The 19,006-nt window shown below is 40.6% G+C and overlaps 1 protein-coding gene and 1 long non-coding RNA gene across 9 annotated transcripts in view; one reads left to right on the plus strand and one right to left on the minus strand.

Annotated features, from left to right (window-relative positions):
- Positions 1–461: 461 nt before the first annotated feature.
- Positions 462–18,416, minus strand: MEIOC (meiosis specific with coiled-coil domain). 5 transcript variants are annotated; one of them, XM_080976617.1, is made up of 8 exons: positions 18,340–18,416; positions 16,715–16,843; positions 13,220–13,380; positions 10,323–10,427; positions 7,982–9,827; positions 6,346–6,480; positions 3,733–3,913; positions 462–2,104 (listed from the first exon to the last, which is right to left on the minus strand). In XM_080976617.1, the coding sequence occupies exons 2-8, from the start codon at positions 16,754–16,756 to the stop codon at positions 1,875–1,877; spliced, it is 2,700 nt and encodes an 899-aa protein (XP_080832743.1). In that variant the 5' UTR covers positions 16,757–16,843; positions 18,340–18,416; the 3' UTR covers positions 462–1,874. The 5 variants fall into 5 exon arrangements, with proteins under 5 accessions (XP_080832743.1, XP_080832742.1, XP_080832741.1 ...); XM_080976616.1 differs by lacking the exon at positions 18,340–18,416 and adding an exon at positions 17,726–17,869; XM_080976615.1 differs by lacking the exon at positions 18,340–18,416 and adding an exon at positions 17,715–17,865.
- LOC308460619 overlaps positions 17,985–19,006 on the plus strand; it is a 67,034-nt gene continuing 66,012 nt past the window's right edge. Inside the window, exon 1 of one of the 4 annotated variants that reach the window (XR_013978641.1) lies at positions 17,985–18,195. This is a non-coding gene — a long non-coding RNA (uncharacterized lncRNA). The other 3 variants (XR_013978642.1, XR_013978643.1, XR_013978644.1) reach the window with 3 other exon arrangements.

Raw genomic sequence — 19,006 nt, forward strand, 5'->3', positions numbered from 1 at the left:
ATACAGTGGTGCCCCGCAAGACGAATGCCTCGCAAGACGGAAAACCCGCTAGACGAAAGGGTTTTCCGTTTTTGAGTTGCTTCGCAGGACGAATTTCCCTATGGGCTTGCTTCGCAAGACGAAAATGTCTTGCGAGTCTTGAGATTTTTTTTCGCTCCCCCCCCTTTTTCTAAGCCGCTAAGCTGCTAATAGCCTTTTAGCAGCTAAGCCGCTAAGCCTTTAATAGCCGCTAAACCGCTAATAGCGCTAAGCCGCTAATAGGGTTGCTTCGCAAGACGAAAAAACCGCTAGACGAAGACACTCGCGGAACGGATTAATTTCGTCTTGCGAGGCACCACTGTAGTGATAAAACAGAGAGGGACATGATCTGCTATGGAGGCCTCAGGTTTGACATAAAACTCTTGATAGCAAGAGCCTGAATTACTTCCAAAGATAGGAATACAAATGTAGAAATTGTAGCATTCTTTTCAACAAAAAGCCAGTTTATTAGGCGAGAGTAAAGATAGTACAATATTTATTTTCATAACATGTAACGTATCAATGTCAAAATTCAACCCATCTTTGTGGCTACTATGGTATGGTGGTATGAGTCTGCTGCCTTATGAAGTTTATGTGGGCAGCATGGAAAGTCGTATCAATGATCAAAATGGTCCCCTACAGTTTCTCCTGCAATCTCAATCAGTCCCTTACATCATCTAAAGGCAATTTGTAGTTTGATTACACTTTTTAGCATACCGGGATTTCTAAAAGTTGGAAGAACACAGATGTTTAAAATATCTGTGTACCTAACCAAGGGTAGATAAGTAAATTTTATCCAGACATTATGTATTTATCTTCATGCTAGATTGTTAAAACCCAAGATCGCCTGAGCCACATAATAACATGCTAATTGAATAAATTACTCACATACAATAAAAAGATCAGATATTAAGGAAAAAAAACCAAGCATTCAACAGTGCTAAAGTATGCAGAAGCAAACTAAGAAAACAAAATATACACCAAACAATCTCAAACCAAACTGGCTAAAGAGTTAACGTCAAAGAAAGTGCACTTCAGAACTTCTTGATACCCTCTTTAAAAGTAGTAAACCAAGGGTGTTAAAATATTCATTATTTCAGCTGCAGTGCAACTGCTAAAGGCTCAATTATATAAATGTAATTTTGATCACATTTAAATACTTTTAACAGATAATATTGATATTATTTAAAATAGGCACAAATGATTTTTGCAAGTTTTTTTTAATGTTCCCTAACATGCATGGTTAGATAATGGCTTTATATAATATCACTAATTTAAGAAAATCTGGTCAATTTCTTTTAGATTCTTAAGATTTCAAATTCATAAATAAGTATTTTTAAATATTTTCATTTAACATTCATACTGGGTATGTTTAGCTTTGTTTCCTTCCTGTTTCCAGGTACTCATTGTCTAAAGAGAACAAATTCTTTTTCTATCACAATCAAAACTTATCTGTTACTAGACTGCACACAGTAACATGTGACAGTAATTCAAATTCATTATTTGAAAACAGAATTACTAACGAAATCTAAAAGAACTGTATCACACAGGCAGAATGATCATTGCATATGCCTGCACTGTAGAATGGATTTAAGTTCTACTTTGGCAGTTTAAAACTTTCTGATTTATTTAACACAACGTTTGATCTGCCCAGTCAATATATTGATTCTGATAACATCAAAGGCTTCTTGGCTTGCGTTAACAGCTACTCAGCAGGTAGCTGCTGGGTTTAGGATAAGCAAACTTCAGTTCACGTATCTCTTTACTTTTAATTTGGAAGGAAAGCTTTAAAAGTTCATTTACAATATTTAGTACAGTGCTATAATACATCCATATCTATTATCTCTATTTTTCCCTCAATGTTTTTTTGTTTCTCCCCTCTGGATCGCAGGGTTGCCACTATTCATCTGTTCATAGGTCTTATCTTCAGGTAGGACTAGCTCATGTAAGGCTTTTTCCACATCCGCTGTTCCAGTTGTCGGGGTTGTTTTTGGCAAGGTCATCTGAAGGGCACACCACAGCGTAGTGCGAGCTTTGCGTGTTGCTGTGCACATCTCTTTAATGGCCAGCGCAAGAGCAAAAACATCTGAGATGGGGGGGAAACAATATTTGATGTTGCTACTCTTTTGAAGTGTTCAAAATTGTGTACTTTAGCACAGAAAACTGCATTAATGTTTTGCTGCTTTCACTGGCTGTTGTACAAGAATAATTCCTGTCAGTTTGAACAGTGGTAGAAATGCAAGGTATGCAAATTATGAATGCCAAATACACATTCTCTCCCTAAAGAACACAATCCACAAGGAACTTCTTCAAAGACTCAGTGAAGCAAAAAGGAACAGCTAAACAGCTAAACTTACATTTGTGTTTTTGCACATCTCCCATTATTTCAATAATCCATTTGCAAGAGATATTCAAGGAGATAAAGATTTCTGAGCTAATCAGTCAAGCATAATGTGAATGAAGCAGGTTTCCCTAAAAGTCATGTAAACAATAACTGATAGTTGTCTTATAAAGGATAAACATCTCTTAGGGATGATGAAAGGCTGGGAAATCCTACTATTGGCAGGGCCTAGAGACTAAATTCTCCATGAAGTCCCTTGTAAGTAGTGAGTGCAGAAGGCATCTGTGAGTACAAGTTCTCGCTCCTTAAAGGAGTTTGGGTCTCCTAATTCTCCTTAAAAAAGAGTGGTGGAGTGTTTTTTTTCGTGCATTCCACTAACATAATTCAGAGTGTTCCAATTACCACTGTTTCATATGGTGGGTAAAAATGGGTAGACAATTTAAGGCCCGTGGGCCGGATGCGGCCCATTCGCCTTCTCAATCCGGCCCGTGGACAGTCTGGGAATCGGCGTGTTTTTACATGAGTAGAATGTATCCTTTTATTTAAAATGCATCTCTGGGTTATTTGTGGGGCATAAGAATTCATTCATTTCCCCCCTCAAAATAAAGTCTGGCCCACCACATGGTCTGAGGGACAGTGGACCAGCCCACGGCTGAAAAAGGTTGCTGACCCCTGGGTAAAAAAGAACAGCACGAAAGAAGAACCAGTGTACATGATGGAATACCACTCTTTAATTCCAGAAGACATTCTGGATTCATTGCATCAAGTAATCTGGCATCTCAACTCTGAACCTTGTACCAATGTTTAGCACTGTAATGAAAACCCAAAAGTGCCAGGGGAGACTTACAGTATATGGCAGTAAACTGATTTAGCAGTCAATACACCATAGTCAAAAGAATTTGTTTGCACAGCAATTCTTGGATTGTAGTGATCAAATCATTTACAGTGGTACCTCGGGTTATTATATACGCTTCAGGTTACAGACTCCTCTAACCCAGAAATAGTGCTTCACGTTAAGAACTTTGCTTCAGGATAAGAACAGAAATTGTGCTCCGGCGGCGCGGCAGCAGCAGGAGGCCCCATTAGCTAAAGTGGTGCTTCAGGTTAAGAACAGTTTCAGGTTAAGTACGGACCTCCGGAATGAATTAAGTACTTAACCCGAGGTACCACTGTACTCCAAAGCAGCCTTGGTGAAATCCTACTGAATCTAATACTACTTTGGAAATTGTTATCTAGTACACAATGTGCTTACTCTTTGATAGGTGTGTAAATTTCAACCAAATATTAAACATGCCTCTCTTATTTGGAGCAAAAGCCCTAAAACAGCTCCAGGCAGAGAAACTGGGAGAACAAATATTAAAAGAAAAGTGCACCTCTATCATCTTGACATCTGGGAGCTCCTTGTCTTTGCCGATGTGAAGCATTGACAATTTCATCCTTTCTACGGGACTGCACAATGTGAATTGCTTCCAGGTGCTTGTCAAGAGCAGTAGAGATGTTAGCATGAAGAGGAGAACTTCGCAGGCGTTCCATTTTTCCCAGCAGAGTCACAACCTGCAAATATTAAAGAAGAGCAATTTAAATTCTTTCATAGTTCTCTTCCTTTCTATATAGCAGTTCTTATAAGGTATGTTGATGTCTGTCTATAAATCCACAGCTACAAACATCTCATTTAAATCGGAACCATGTAACTAGCTTTTGGTCTTGTGTTTCTCAAAGAGCAGATCCCCAAGTCATATAGCAAGATGGGTTTTTTAATCTAAGCGTTTCAAGGTCATCTAATGCAAATGAGAAGCTAAAGTTTTGAACCCTGTTGATTTGAAAATAATCTTAACATAAACCTATATAGGGTTCCTAAGTAATGCTATCCTGGCACTGAAAAGGCTGATTCCTAATTCACTTTAACAACATACTGTAGTCTTAAACAATTCTAATGGGTATTTAGAACCAAAGTCATAATGTAATACTGAAGTTTAATTCAGCTGTACACCAATGGTTTAGTTAAAGGTTAGTTCCAGGAAATTATAATGCATTGCTTTACTGATTTTTTTTAATTGTCAGTTTATCAAGGCACAATGCATAAATATAAAACCATGTTTCTTAAGCTACAAACTTTATCACCAGTGGTGGTAGATGGTCACTGGGACTTGTAGGGTGGGAATCATAGAAATGTAGAGTTGGAAGGTGTTACCAAAGGTCATCTAGTCCAACCCCCTGCAATGCAGCAGGAATTGGAACTAAGCACCCCTGACAGATGGCCATACAACCTCTGCTTTAAAAGGGGCGCAACACCAAATGGAGGTGGCACCAACTAAGGGAAAACTGAAGCTAAGGGGGAAGCAGATAGCCACAGCCACCCTCTGGAACTGGTTGTAAATGAGAAGGCAGGTGGGCCTGGAGAAATCAAGACTGATGGGCGTGCTCTAATGTATCAGCCTTCACTGCTAATTACCCTCTTGAATCCAGCAAGGCACAACCAAGTTCTTCCCCAAAGTACAGAAAGCACTAAAATTCAAACAGCATAAATTCAAGGCACACTTCTGAATTGTTACATCCTTGCCCTTTGTTGAACTTTTGAGTTGCCTGTATGTATATATCAATCAAAACTAAATTCACCAAGGAAGGAAAAAATCCCACATCCCAATGAATTCTGTTAAATTATTGGGGTTTTTTTACATGGGAGAACCACATTTTCATGCCAGCAAAGCCATGCAGTTCTAAGGCAAATAAATATATCTGGTTTAACTCAACGAAGGAACATATGGATTTGATTGGGGGGCAAGGGAAAGCGACTAGCCTATAGGAGGTTTACCAGGTTGGCTGTGGGAACCTACAGAAAACAGATTAAGAACTACACTGACAGCTTCAGAAAGGACAGTGCCAGGAGGTTTGGCCAGGAAAGCAAAGGGAAAGTTTTGATAACCCATTTTGGATCAGGACCTCAAAAGAAATGCATGGTGAAAAATGACCAGATTTCCCTATGAAATGACTTTTCAGAAGATAAGCGCTGCCTTGCTAATCAAGTAATCCAAAGTAGGTCAGAAGACTATGAACCAAACTACATAATCACTTCCCCAACTTTTTGAACTTTTCTCCCTTTTTTCCAGTTCCCACTCCCTACAACCAAACACCTTTTCTACAGTTGAATGTGCAGGTATTCTTGTGTGCAGCCTGCTGTAAGATGTGAGTTCATGTGCACTGGGTACTAATCCAATCCTTGCTTTACAAGACTGAAACAGGACATCTCTGATGCCCTCTGATCTACTACATCACTTCTCCCAACTTGCCTGGAACTTCAGCCCCATTAAGGTTGTCATATTTCACTTAGAGAGGTAATTTGAGATGGAGACAGGTTTAAGTGCCTCCTCCTTGCCATTTCTCAAGCAGCTTTTGGAGCAAAGCAAAGAAGAAGCCATTGAGCTTCCATTTGCACACATGTAGTTTGGCCCTGTGTTTTCATTTCATTTTGTGTGATTTGTTCCAATTTTCAGGCATGGATGAAATGGTCCGACTTTGGAGTGCGTTGCCTTTCTAACCTTTCTGCTTCCCAAAGGGCTCGAGGATCAGGGAAGGCACTACTGGGGTTTCCTACGCTGTGAAGACCAGTCTAGTAGGGTCTGAAGCCAAGAAGCAGACAAAATGTCTCCTTTTTTTAATCTGTTGCCTCTGCCAAGGTTTTGTAAATTGTAGACAGATAGAACTGGAATTAGGACTGGCTCTGCCTCACACAGAATGGAGTACACAAAGCTATTTTGCATTGTCCTCCCAACTGGAACAATTGGGAGGAACAACCCGTATGCGGATACCCTCCAACAACCATATACGTTTTGTGTTTGGAACATCTAGCATCACAATTCCGATGTTCAGGAGAGACAGAATTAGAGGCATACTTGTGCCAGTTTGGGGAGCAGAAGAGGCTGATAAGGTCTTGGGCGTGAAGGGTCCAAACTAGTCAAAATTTGGTATTTTGACATTAAATAACTCACTCTGGCTTGTTCTCGTAACTGATCCACAATTAAGCGATCAACTCTGGATGGATTTGATGTCAGTCTTGGAATTGGAGTGTTGTTAGTACTAGACACTTTCTTCCCAGGGTAATTCTTGGCAAGAGCTGATTCAGTCTGGAAAAGATACAATTAATCTGTCATGTTAAAGACGGTAAATTATGGGGAGTATATTATAGGAAACTTGATTTATTCTTCTTTTGGGATACAAATGATGAGGGTATCTACTTGAAACACAGCCATTAGTGGCATCTCAGTTGTGAAGCCAAACCCAAACTCCTGAAAATAAAAAATAGTGTAGTAACCTTTATTTATAAAAAATAGTGTAGTAACCTATATTTACAAAACTCAGCATCCTATTTCTAATTTGACAAAGGGTGTTGAGCTGGACTAGAATAATTCAAAATCTCAAGAAGCAAAACACACCTGCAGCTGAGGGAGCAAATTGAAAACAAAACATAAATATTGTTACCCAAAGTATTGCAAAATAACTAACTAATTGTTGCCATGCTGCCTGCAGAGAATAAGAATTATGCAGAATTCTGTAGAAAGGGTACAATTTAGATCTACAATGGTCAGTGTGAAGGTTTCCCTACTAATTTTAACAGACCATAAATTACATTCAGAGCCTTCAAAAAGTAAAACGGGCATATTTTAATGTCCATTATTTTAACTTCCAAACACCAATTATATTGGAACAGTGTTAGAACTAAAAACGTATCACAACAATTTAGAATATGCATTATGTATATACCGTATTGGCCTGAGTATAAGCCTCTTTTTTTACAAATTCCGACCGTGAAAAGTTAATGTGCGGCTTAAATTTGCGACCTTACAAAAATTGGCTTTTACGATATCACTGCTGAAACAGACATACGGTAAAACAGAACGGGTGTGATGTGAGTGCCTGTAGAATTTTAAGGGAGCAGTTTATATTCCGGGGAGGCTTCTATCGGGGCCAATACGGTAGGTCTTTTAATACGCAATCAAAGCTGCATCATACAGCTAAGTAAACGATTTAGCTCCAGCAAGCACAAGTGACATTCTAAAATGCTACTATGTTGCAAAAAATGCAGGAATATGAGCTCAAAGGAGGCTGCTAGAATAGAATTGTGGAATGTTAGGAAAACTGTCAGAAGTATTTTTTTCGATTGGGCTTTAGAGGCTAGAAACTAAATTGCCTCTTGCCTGCAAATTCCATTCAAGTGGTCCACAAAAAGATTTTGCAGCAATCAAAACTATCAGTTCTTGGACCTGCACCACATTTATGTTTTCTGACAAGCTTGAGGCTGTTTTAACCAGGATCAGATTACCGAACAGTTTAACAAGACCCTGACCTCTCTAAAGTAGTACTGGTTTAAACAACTGTGCCAGCAATTTCCAATTGATCAGGACTGAAGACTGAGCAGCCCAAACCTGTTCCTTGTCTCTGGTCCTAGGCATTGATAAGAAAGCTGTTCCTATAAGCTTAGCCTAATCCTTCTATTTCTTAGATACAGTAGTGAACAGAATATTTGAAACTACTCAGTATACTTATTAAGTAATTTCAAAGATTCTGTTCACTGCTGTATCTACTCCCCGTTTTGTACTCCCTTCTGATATGCATGTTTCTTCTTACCTTTTTCCGTTCTTTCTCCAAAGCTCTCCATTGTTCATAACATTCTTCCAACCTAATATGAAGTTCACTGGCTGACCCACTCCTAGTTTTCATTGGTCTTTGAAATCCAAATGTTGGCATGAAGCCTGTGAAAGAATTGTCTCCGTACATCATATCATTAAAATAAGGGTACAAGTGGCTTAAATCATCATAGGAGAACAAATCATAAGAATCCATCAGGGGAATGACAGAATGCCCAAAAGGATGGGTAGATTTCAAAGGAAATCTGTTTGAATTAAGCTGTGGAACACTTGGACTGTGCCTCAAGTCACCCATCATGAAATTGTTTGAAAAGCAAGAAGCCTGAGTGCGGTTCACACGGTTACTGACAATATTGTCTCCACTTCCTTGCCTGTGACTACTGAAGTGACCTTGAGACTCCAGTAAATCTTGGTAAGTATTCTGTGACAGTCCATCTAGATGTTTTTGTCCGTCCTCAGCATCATAATGTCCATTCTGTGATTTAACTTGAAAATTGTGCTTGTTCACATTTTCAATGATCCCATATTGCTGCGTATAGTTATCACAAAAACCATTTGGTTTGATTTTTTTGTCAATCATGGACTCAAAAAGACTTTCTTCTGTTACCTTACCCAGTCCTTCTGTATGACCGGCAGACTGAACTCTGTCTCCAGCGTTGCTATCATTGAAATCAAAACCGGAAAATACTGTGGGGTTTTCTTGGCAATATTTCTGGAGCAACAAATTATTGCTTAAAGTTGCATTGCTTGATGGCAACTGAGAAAAATCATAAGAATGATTGGAACCTTTTGAACCAGCAGTTAAATGATTATTCAACTTTATCAAGGTGCTTTGATTCCGAATAGGGATGGAGGAACTGTTTTTAGTCTGTATGTTGATCCATGTTGGCCTTAGATTTGTGCCTGATGAAGAAGTTACTGGGTTTGTTGATAAGATATTCAGTGATTTGAAATATTCTGAATTTTCTGTAGCATTTGCAAAATCACCACTCCCTGAAACAGCTGTGTGAGATTTGAGGGCAAAATCTGATTTTAAACCAAAGTCAGGGGTAAATGAATTTTCATTCACAAACTGCTTTTCTGACATGAGTCCGGTAGTCTTTTGAAATGTAAAATTCTGCTGTTCTGAAGAGACATCTTCCATTTTCTTCTGAACAGCTGGTTTATTTTGAAAAAGTTTACTATAATTATCAGTCTCTAAAGCTGGTAACTCAGGTGTTCCACTTGGCAATTTTTTACTCTCTTGAACATTATAATTTGCATTTTTATTATGCTTTGTTTTATTTGGATGAGAATAATCCAGGTATCTACAATAATCTGCACTTTCACCATATCTACTGAATTGTGAAAGAAGCATCTCTGCTCTCTTTTGGTGCACCTGTGCATCATGTCCTTTAGGACCTACCTTATCCCTTCCATAAGCATAAGTATCTGCTCCTGATTCTTTTATTGCTTCTAAAAGACTGGTTTGTGGGGCAAAACATGTTTTCACATATGAATAGTCTTGAAACTGTGGTGTCTTTGCATTCTCATTGTTCTGAATATTATAACAGCTGACATGATCATTTCTGGAAGGGTACAGCCATTGCTCATCAATGTCGATGTTAGTGAGCCCATGGTAAAGGTCATCCACTTTCTGTTGCAATGCTACAGGACCAGCATGCATATACTGTTTGTCAGACACGGGCAAAGTTTCTCCACCATAAAAAGTCTGTTGAGGGATGGCTCCATCTATTGGCCTCTTTGTTTCCGACAGCAGGTCAGGGTGGTCTGTAAATCGGGTTGTGCTCACAGGCCATACTGATTTTAAGTTGGAGGCGCACGCCCTACAAGAATGAAACATAAACAGTTGCACAATTCCTTACATAGATTTTAACCGATTATACTAATCTTTATTCTTACTTTTGGTATGTCCCATGGCCAGTGTGTTGTCAGAGCTATTGGTGTAATTTCAAATGAAGACTGTGAAAGCCAGAGACATGTATCAAGCTAGATCACACTAAACTTTTTTTTTTGGGGGGGGGGGTTCAAAACCGATACTTGAGGTCTGCATGTAGTTGGCATACCACTTATTTAATGCACATCTTTATATATGAATGATGTGTAATAAGCTGTTTAAAGTACTTGCCAAAACCACAAATACACTAATAAAAAATGTAAGATTCAGGTTAATATGCATTACTGCCTTCTTGATAATGGCAGCAGAAATTACAAGCTTCCACTGATGGCAGATGCAGAATATTCTCAGTGGAACAAGAGCAGTTGGAAAAAGTGAGTAGATGTGTAGGAAATTACTATCCTATGTTGAATATATTACCAACCCGTCAGCAAAATATGGCTGAGATTTATCTTGTTCTTCCAAGATGTTAGACACAAGTCCATATAAGTCTGTTTCACTGCCATAGTCATTTCTTTCTGTTTGAATCCTAAGTGGGGTGAGAAAAGTAGGTTAAGTATTTGCTAAGAATGTCTGCCTATATTCATATTTACATTTCTATTATTTCTAGCTATAACATTTGCCACTAAAAAAAAATCAACAATATCCTGGAACTGCAGCTTTTAGAGCTGCCTGTGTTCCACAAAGATCTCACACATTAACAGATTGTTTGAGAGCTAGCATGGAATGTAAAGGCTAAATGTAGACCACTGAGACATTTCACCATCTACAAAAGGGGGAAGAAAATCAAAATCCCTTTAACCTCTTGACTGTGCTGCTTCCCAAGCTGTCAAAGACCCACGTCACAACCATCATGTTGACTTGAAGCCCAGCAAGTTCTTTTTTTGTTCAGATTATTTATAGTACATTGTACACCCAGACATATTATGAGAGCCTGCGGTTCAGAATTCTTGCAGACTATTATGAATGACAGCATGTTAAACCTGTCGATGAGTGGAATATACAAATGATTCAATAATTTAACTTGTCCGCCTCACATGCAGACTGCACATATTTGACTGCATGCAGACTTGAACCACATACAATGTGTTCATCCCTGCTGCAGGCAAACCCCAAGGACAGGTGTGGGAAACTTTTTCTGGTTGGCAGGTCAGATCCTTATCTCCCTACCCCTGCTGGGCCAAATCTGACAGGTGAGCAGGTCCACCAACCTGTCACTCACCCATCATCGTGATATCAGGTGACAATGAGCTTTGACTTCAAAGCACAGTACAGGACTGTTTGAAAGTCTGTAAATAGCTCCATGCTGCTACATGAACCTCTCAAAACAGGAGGTTCAAACAGCAGAGTGGGGCTGCTTGCAAAGGAGCTTTGAAACAGTCCCACACTGCTCCTTGAACCTCTGGTTGTCAGAAGTCAAAGAAGCAGTATAGGGATGGAGAAATGGTTTCCATTGAAACTGCTGATAAACTGGAGGTCCCACCCACCTGTGTTTTTCAGCGGTTTAGAACTGCTTAACCCTCTTGGAGCAAGGCTGCCTCTGCCACCCATCAGCTAAGGGGCAGTAAAAGAATGTCTTGCTGTAGCAAAGGAACAATTGGCAACTCATTTTAAGCTCCCAATTGTTCCTTTGAAGCCCTGCCCTTACCTGCCTCACACCTGATGTCATGTATGGAGCAGGTAGGCATGGCTTGCCAAAAAGAGCATGGTGAGCTAAAAGTAAAAGCCTGGTGAACCAGCTTCCCCACTCCAAGTTGAGGCAGCCCAGCTAAACAATCTCTTGTAAGATTTTAGACAGCAGGAAGAAAAATGATGTTACTATGTTGTAAGTAAATCAACTGATAAACAGTGGTGTGGTTTAACACAAGATTTTGAACTCAGGTAATTTGTATCAATTTTCTTATGCCCTAGACTGATCTTACTGGCCATGTTTATTTTACCTTAATAAACAAAGCTAGAAATGTGAAATTACCAACTTTGCCTAATATTGTATTTGCACAATGCTGTATTTGCATTTGGCTCCCATTCATTGTTGCTAATAAATATATGAAATAGAAAATTTCCATGGAAGAATGAAACACTGGGAAAGTTTCCAAATAAAGGATCCATAGATTCAATGGGCTATACCAGGATCTCAAGATCATCTAAATCACACCTCTATCCTTTGACATATGCCGTACACTAACCCAGTTCTAGTGGTGCTGGCAAATTTCTCCCAAGCCAGGCTCAGAAGAATATTTCAGGGCACTGGAAAACCCACTTCAAAAGGAAAGGTATGTTTTATAGCAAGTGTGGAGAAACTTCAGCTCTCTAACTCCAATCATTCATTGCCATTGGCCATGCTTGCTAGAAGTTGTAGTTCAGCAATATCTAGAGGGCGAAAGGTTCCTAACACCTATTTTACATACTCCAAACTTCCTCTCCCACTCAAATAAAAACCTGCCACTCCTCTCCACACCCTAATGCCATCCCTGCTACGCACTCTGAACATTACCCTTCCTTCCCCCATTCTTCCTTCCCCCATCAGTGGAAAAACAACAGAAGCACAAATAAATCTTCTCTTCCCTCGCTCGCTTGCTCCCCTCTTCTTTTGCCCTCACTGATGTGGTGCAGTAGATTATACCAAGTGTGATGGGGTGCAGTGAACTATGGAAGATGCAGTTCTTACAGTTCATGCAACTGCAGGAGCTCTTGAAATAACTACAGCCACAAATCCATTTTCTATTAGACTGAGGGGGGTGAGAAAAGGAAAGAAGTATTACTTTTCAACTCCCTCTGCTGCTCCTGCCAATGACATGGGCAGGGGGAGTGTGGTTGGGGTATAGAAGAGGGTATAATAATACCTTTCTGAGTTCTAAGTTTGGCTCAGGATTTCCACACCCACCCAGACCCAATCAGGAAAGCTTCAGAGGAGTTGCTCATTCTCATATGCTATAAATAGGTGGTAAGAACAGAATGAAGTGGCTGATGCCTGACGGACATCTTTACAATATATGGAACAAATCAAAGCAATATAAATTAAAGAAAGTGAGCATAGCTGCATTCTACATCAAAAAGCAAAAAAACTTCTGAGTTGCTAGCCTGACCTGAAAAGAACTCAATTCTGACACCAACTATAGAGTCAAGATGGATTCTGAACATGAAAAATAAAAACCCACCATTCACAAATTCTCTCCAAAAAACACATCATGTTTTTTGGACATGTATTGTCAATTTGTACCCTTCAGTCCTGTAGAAACTAGCAATTAATGCAATGAAAATAAGCAAACTATTTACCATACAATTTTCTCTTCCTAGTCATATAACAGTTAAATTATGTACCTGTTCTTTACACTAATCTGAGAACTAGGGGGTTGTTTAATATCATCTGCATATGTAGACCATGGGACATAGAAAAGAGATGAATCAGCGTGGTTTGAACATTCAGAAGCTGTAGAAATTGAAGTACTGTAAGTCTGCCGTAAGTCTACATTCTCTTCACTCTGTATTTTAAATTCAAGAAGAGAAAATTAATATTTAAAATATTAATTTTAATGCATTAATTTCATAATTAATTTCCTAAATTGAGAATAAATTGGTTGGAAAGGACCAAAGGCCATCAAGTTCAGCTAATTGATTCCAGACAGTACTAGTCGTCCCCACGACTACTGCAAATGAGCCACATCACACGCACTAAAGAGAGATTACTCAGCCACTTTGACAGGTGGGGGGGCGGGGACTTTTACTGATCTGAAATAGGCTACAGCAAAGGTATATAATAGCAACCACAAATATAGCTACATTTTGCTTTAAAACCCTTGAGAGTATTTCCCCCCACAGTTCCAGAGATAATGTTCCCTAATTTAACATACTTCTGTTTTTTAGTTTCTAAGAAAACCAGTAAACAACACTAAATAAAATTTGTTTCCAAATTAATTTCTGAGGTAGGAGTAAGTTATTACTTCTCCCAGTTAAAGGGAATTTGTTGTTGAAACTTAACACAATTCAGCAGGATTTTGCATAGTGGAAGATAATTTATACTTGTTGGGCTAAATTTTATTATAAAACACTTTGTACTATGGGGAATTCTATTTGGATTTCATTTATTACTAAGGCATCCAGTGTGCAATCAGTTTTACTTGTGTAAATGAATAAAGTATGTCAAAGTGATGTGTTCATCATATGACCCCCAATGAAGTAATCCTAATCCACAGTTTTGTATACTGGATGCACGAAAGTGTGATGTCCAGGGAAAACATCCAGCAATAGAGTAATGTGTGTAATGCTGCATGCCTAAGCCCATGTGGTATACAACACATTCTGTCTCCATGGGAAATATAAGCTTATAAATGCACTGTGATACCTGATCAAAGTAATTGAAAATGAAAACTGAGTTATGCCTTATGCATTGAATTTTAATTGGTGAAATGATTGCTTGTTCAGTTTCCATGGCTGTTCATTCACATATATTATCATTTATACAGTACTTTTAATGAACAAAATATTTTACAATTCTCTTTAATGTTTGGAAAAATGAATTTGAAATATTTTCTAGTTCTATATTCCAGCATCAAGTCTAACAACCAATACCAACTGCTAAGGAGCTAAAGAGACAAGACTTGTATAAGACCTAAAGCAGGTTTTACTTCAGGCTTTTAAATCTTTTTTTTTCTATCAGAACTAAGTTTACATTACTTTTCCATTAAAAATCCCTCATTTCCCTCACACAAGCTTTCTTTATTTGTTAAACAAGTGAGAATCAGATATACTTGCCAAACTACTATACTTGGAGTAGATTACTCCAAGATCTTTCAGAAGATAGTAATCTACCTTCTGCCCACCTGAGCTAGACAATTCATGGCTAAGTGAGAATACGAAAATGTTTGAAGCAGCCATGGTTGCACAAATTCATTATGGACAATCTGATAAGTAGTAACTTTTAATATGCAAGTGTTAAACTGAATTTGCTAAACCTTTCTTTTAAATCCCATTAAAAGTTAGGATGCCTGTAAATTATCTATCAGAACTGGATGCTTAGCTGAGAAGCAAATGGAAGATAGCTATTCAGAAATTTTATTTTTAAAGGATATATTATTTTATTTGCAGATGCAGTCAGAAGGGAGTTAAGATATTGTGTACTACTCTCTCACTGAAAGATGGGGCTATTTATTAATTAAATTTATTCCCCATCTATTCTTCCTGAAGAGTACTGAAGGCAGCTAACAACATAAAATCCATTGAGACAATTTTCAATAATTAAGGATTAGTTATAGAAACCACAGTGCCTATATATACCTATCCCCTTCCAATGATCTTAAGAAATAAAAAATTATTCAAATTCTTCCTGAACATAGCCTTGCAAAAAGTATGCCTGGTCTTCCTCAGAAGGGTTTCAGAGATGAGGTACTGCCAGAGAAAGCCCTTTTGTGTTTGTACACTGCTAGCCATTCATGGTATGGAGAAGTATGAACCTTACTCTCTATATCACAATTTGTATTTCTCTAGCACTCCATACAATAGGTAGCTTACTAGGGCAGTTGATGTAGCTCTACAAGAAAGTAAGAGGTACCCTACTAGCTCAAATTAGCTCAAACTAAATGACCATCTAGTTAACAGAGCAAGAAAGAAACAGCCCTGCCACACTGTTGTCCCAGAAACAGGTATTCAGTCAAACACTACCTCTGAACCTGGATCATCAATCTACAGGGCTGCATCAGCACATCAGCTCATCAAACTAGAGGACATGGCACCACACTAATACAGCAATTGGGGGTGTGAAGATAATTTAAAAGAAAGTAAGTCCACTATTCACTGAAAACATTGGATACTTCTACTAGACGCCCAAGCAGTGTTTGGGGAAAAAAGGAACTCTTTACCTTTCAGAACAGCTTGAAAGCCCATACACACCACTCTGGAACTCCTTGGAGAACTTGCACATTAATAGAGTTAACTGCCATTCAAACATGGGCATATGCTTTTTCACCCAAGTTTTCAAATATGTTTAACTTAAAGTTCAACTATAATGAGTTATCATGTACTTAGAAGTGAGTGTTGAAATGTAACACATTAGAAGGGTAAGTATTTCATGTAGTCCCATTCCTTCCAAGTTCTTCTGGATATGACAGGAGACTGACTATAGACCGCTGCCCTCCTGGATATCATCGTACGACACAGATGGTAAGGAAATGAGCATTATGAGTACAGCAGGGGTTCCCAAACTGTGGTCTGCAAGCTGCATTCAGGTCGTCTGCAGCGTGTCTGAATTTGTGGCTGAAGGTGGAAGATGACATAGCCACTCCATACTGATTTTTAATTGTATTTTTATTTCTTCTTTTATTTCTTATATTGTATTTTACTGGACTACCATTTGAATCTGACGGACTTTAAATTATAATACAATGAATCAAATACAATATATAAGAACTAAAAGGAGCAATAAAGGTAAAAATTAAAAATTCTACAGAATCAAGTACAATGTACTGCAATTTCTACAACAGGCATAAAAATAATTGTAACCTGCCAAGAATCTGAGGAATTTTCAAGTTGCCCTGGAGGATGGGAGTTTGGATACCACAGAACTAGAGTAACATATAAAGAGCGTGCCCCCCCCCCCGCCCCAACATGATACTTTAATTTATAGTACCCTGTTATTACTCAAGTACAGAAATCACATGAGAAGCAGCTCTAATGCATTTCAAATACAGTGTTTATTATCAGGCCAGTAAAATCAAATCGAACCATGCTAATAGTGTAATGCTACATAATGCTTTATTATGAAAACTCTCTAATGTATTTCTAAAAGAAAATTATCTCAAGTTGATAAAAAACTGACTGAACCTGCAATTTGTAGCAATCATAGAAGGAGCTGCAACCTGTCATGATAACGTTATTGAACACATCCGTCAGTCTTCCACTGGACTCTGCACTATTCAAATAGCGGCTGGTGCCTCTGAATGCTACTTTGGGCTGAGACAAAAAAGTGGAAAGACAAATTAACCTACATCTAAATTGTTTGTTTTACAGATACCAACATCCCCCCCACTTTCGGACTGCCTACACACTGCATTATTATGCTGAGTTTGAGAGAACCAGTCTATTACATACATACCCCTCCCCATTTCTCCAAAGTATCAACGAGGCCTGATCTGCAATCGTATATATGAGAAAGCCAAGGGGGAAAACTGCACAGGTGCCTTTGACTCTCTCAAATTCTGCTTTTCGGGAACTAAGCCGACTGAGAGCCGAACAGGTGTCGCTGTTCTGAAGGCAATCATTTCTCTGCCGAGGAACAACTGAGAAATGGCAGGCAGATGGGGGGGGGGAGTGTGATGTGAAAATAAAAAAACACACGACTTGGCCAACAGTTGGTTCCACACAACCGGGTGTCCCGGTTCTGGTATCCCAGGGACACGCCGAACTTGTCGAGTCGTCCGCTTCCCCAAATTCCTCTGCACTCCCGCCTTGCTTCCTCAGGCTCCTCAGCCCGCGACACCCGTTTCTCCTCGCCTCTCCCCTTCCGACGACCCCTTTCCACCCCCCTCCATCTTCCTATTCAAACCTAACTCGGAAGAGCTGCTTTCCCACTCTCTGGGGAGGGGGAGCCCACCAGACGCAGCCCCCCACCGTTTCAAGACCCCTTACTCTTTCGACAGCGCCCCCCGCGCCTCAACTCCTCGCCCCCTCAGCGGCTCCCTTGGGCCCTTCTCCCCCCTCAGCGCCCCGCACCCCTCAACCTACCCGCCCTAGGGAGAGCAACCCCCGCCGTTTGCTCTCCCTCCGCTCGGCCACCCCCTCACCTCCATCCCCTTCCCTACACAGGTTTAAGGGCGCCTCTCACTCCACACACACCCGCCCCCTCTTCAAGGGAAACCAGGGGCCAGAGAGGGGCGTCGCGCTGCCCCCGCCATGACCGCGCAGGGGGGCGTGGTAGCTCCCTTCACCCTGCAGCCCAGACTGGCTCTGACGGCGCTGCGAGAACAGCCAAGGCAGCCGTTACCAAGCCTGACAGGGAGGGGGGAGGGGAGGGGACGGCCGGGTGGCAGAGAAGGGGCCCGCCGAGGTTCTCCCTCCACCGCGCGATTGGCCAGCACCCGCAGCCGGGCGGCCAATAAGGCGCCGACTTTCCTCCCTCCGCTCCCTTTTCTCCTCCCCCATAGGCCCGCCTCCTCCTCCCTCGGGTCTCAAGACATTTAACCACGAGGGTATGGAGCTCAGGGCCACCAATAGAGGGCGAGCCCGAGGCAAAAGTGTGATTCCAGCACGCCTCCCCTCCCCCTGCTCGCGTTAACTGGCGGTTGCCGACGTCCGTCTCCGGAGAGGTGGGCCAATCCTATGTTCATATAGGGCACACCACCTCCACCTCCTCCTCCAAACCCCTTGATCTGCGCCGGCTTCTTTGCGCATTGGGCAGCCCGCGCGTCCAATCGCAACCTCTCCGTTGTTTTTTGCCCCCTTCCGCCTACCCCATTCAGCGGACCGAGGGACACCTGGCGCGCGATTGGACGCGTCGCCGCCTGCCCAATGAGAAGCCGGGAAAGTGGTTTGTTCACCCGGTGATAAGCAAAAAGGCGGTTGGAGTAGAAGCTTCAAGCCTTTTCCCGCTCGAAAAAAATAAAGGGGGCTAGGAGTGTGAGGGGAAGCAGCTTGAGGAAATATGTGGTGGGATTGAGAGAGAGAAGCGGGTAGATTTAAAAACTGAATTTTAAATATAATAATAAAAAAATATTATTTATACCCCTCCCATCTGGCTGAGTTTCCCCAGCCACTCTAAAGAACTGAACAAAAAAGCCCTGAGGTAAACCCACAGCTGGTGAACGCGTAGCATGGGGAAGGGGAGCTGTGAGAAGGACTGAGGCAGGAGCAGGCCTGTGGTGCAGTGTTTGTGCCTGCGGGCAAACGAGACTTCGCTTGGGCTACTAAGATTCAGCCCTATAGTCTCCTCCCCACCCCAAAAAAATTAAAAATAAAAATAAATTTGAAAAGGAAAGATGTTGCATATGCGCTGTATGGGGAGAGTCCCACTGCACCTTGACCATTTTAGGGGTCTCCACAGGGCCATAGAGGAGTCACATAAAAACCTAAGAGAAGCTTGCTGGAACAGGCTAGTGGCCCAACTAGTCCAGCATCCTG

This window comes from Podarcis pityusensis (assembly GCF_964106645.2).
Source record: "Podarcis pityusensis genome assembly, chromosome: 13".
NCBI classification, from domain to species: domain Eukaryota; kingdom Metazoa; phylum Chordata; class Lepidosauria; order Squamata; family Lacertidae; genus Podarcis; species Podarcis pityusensis.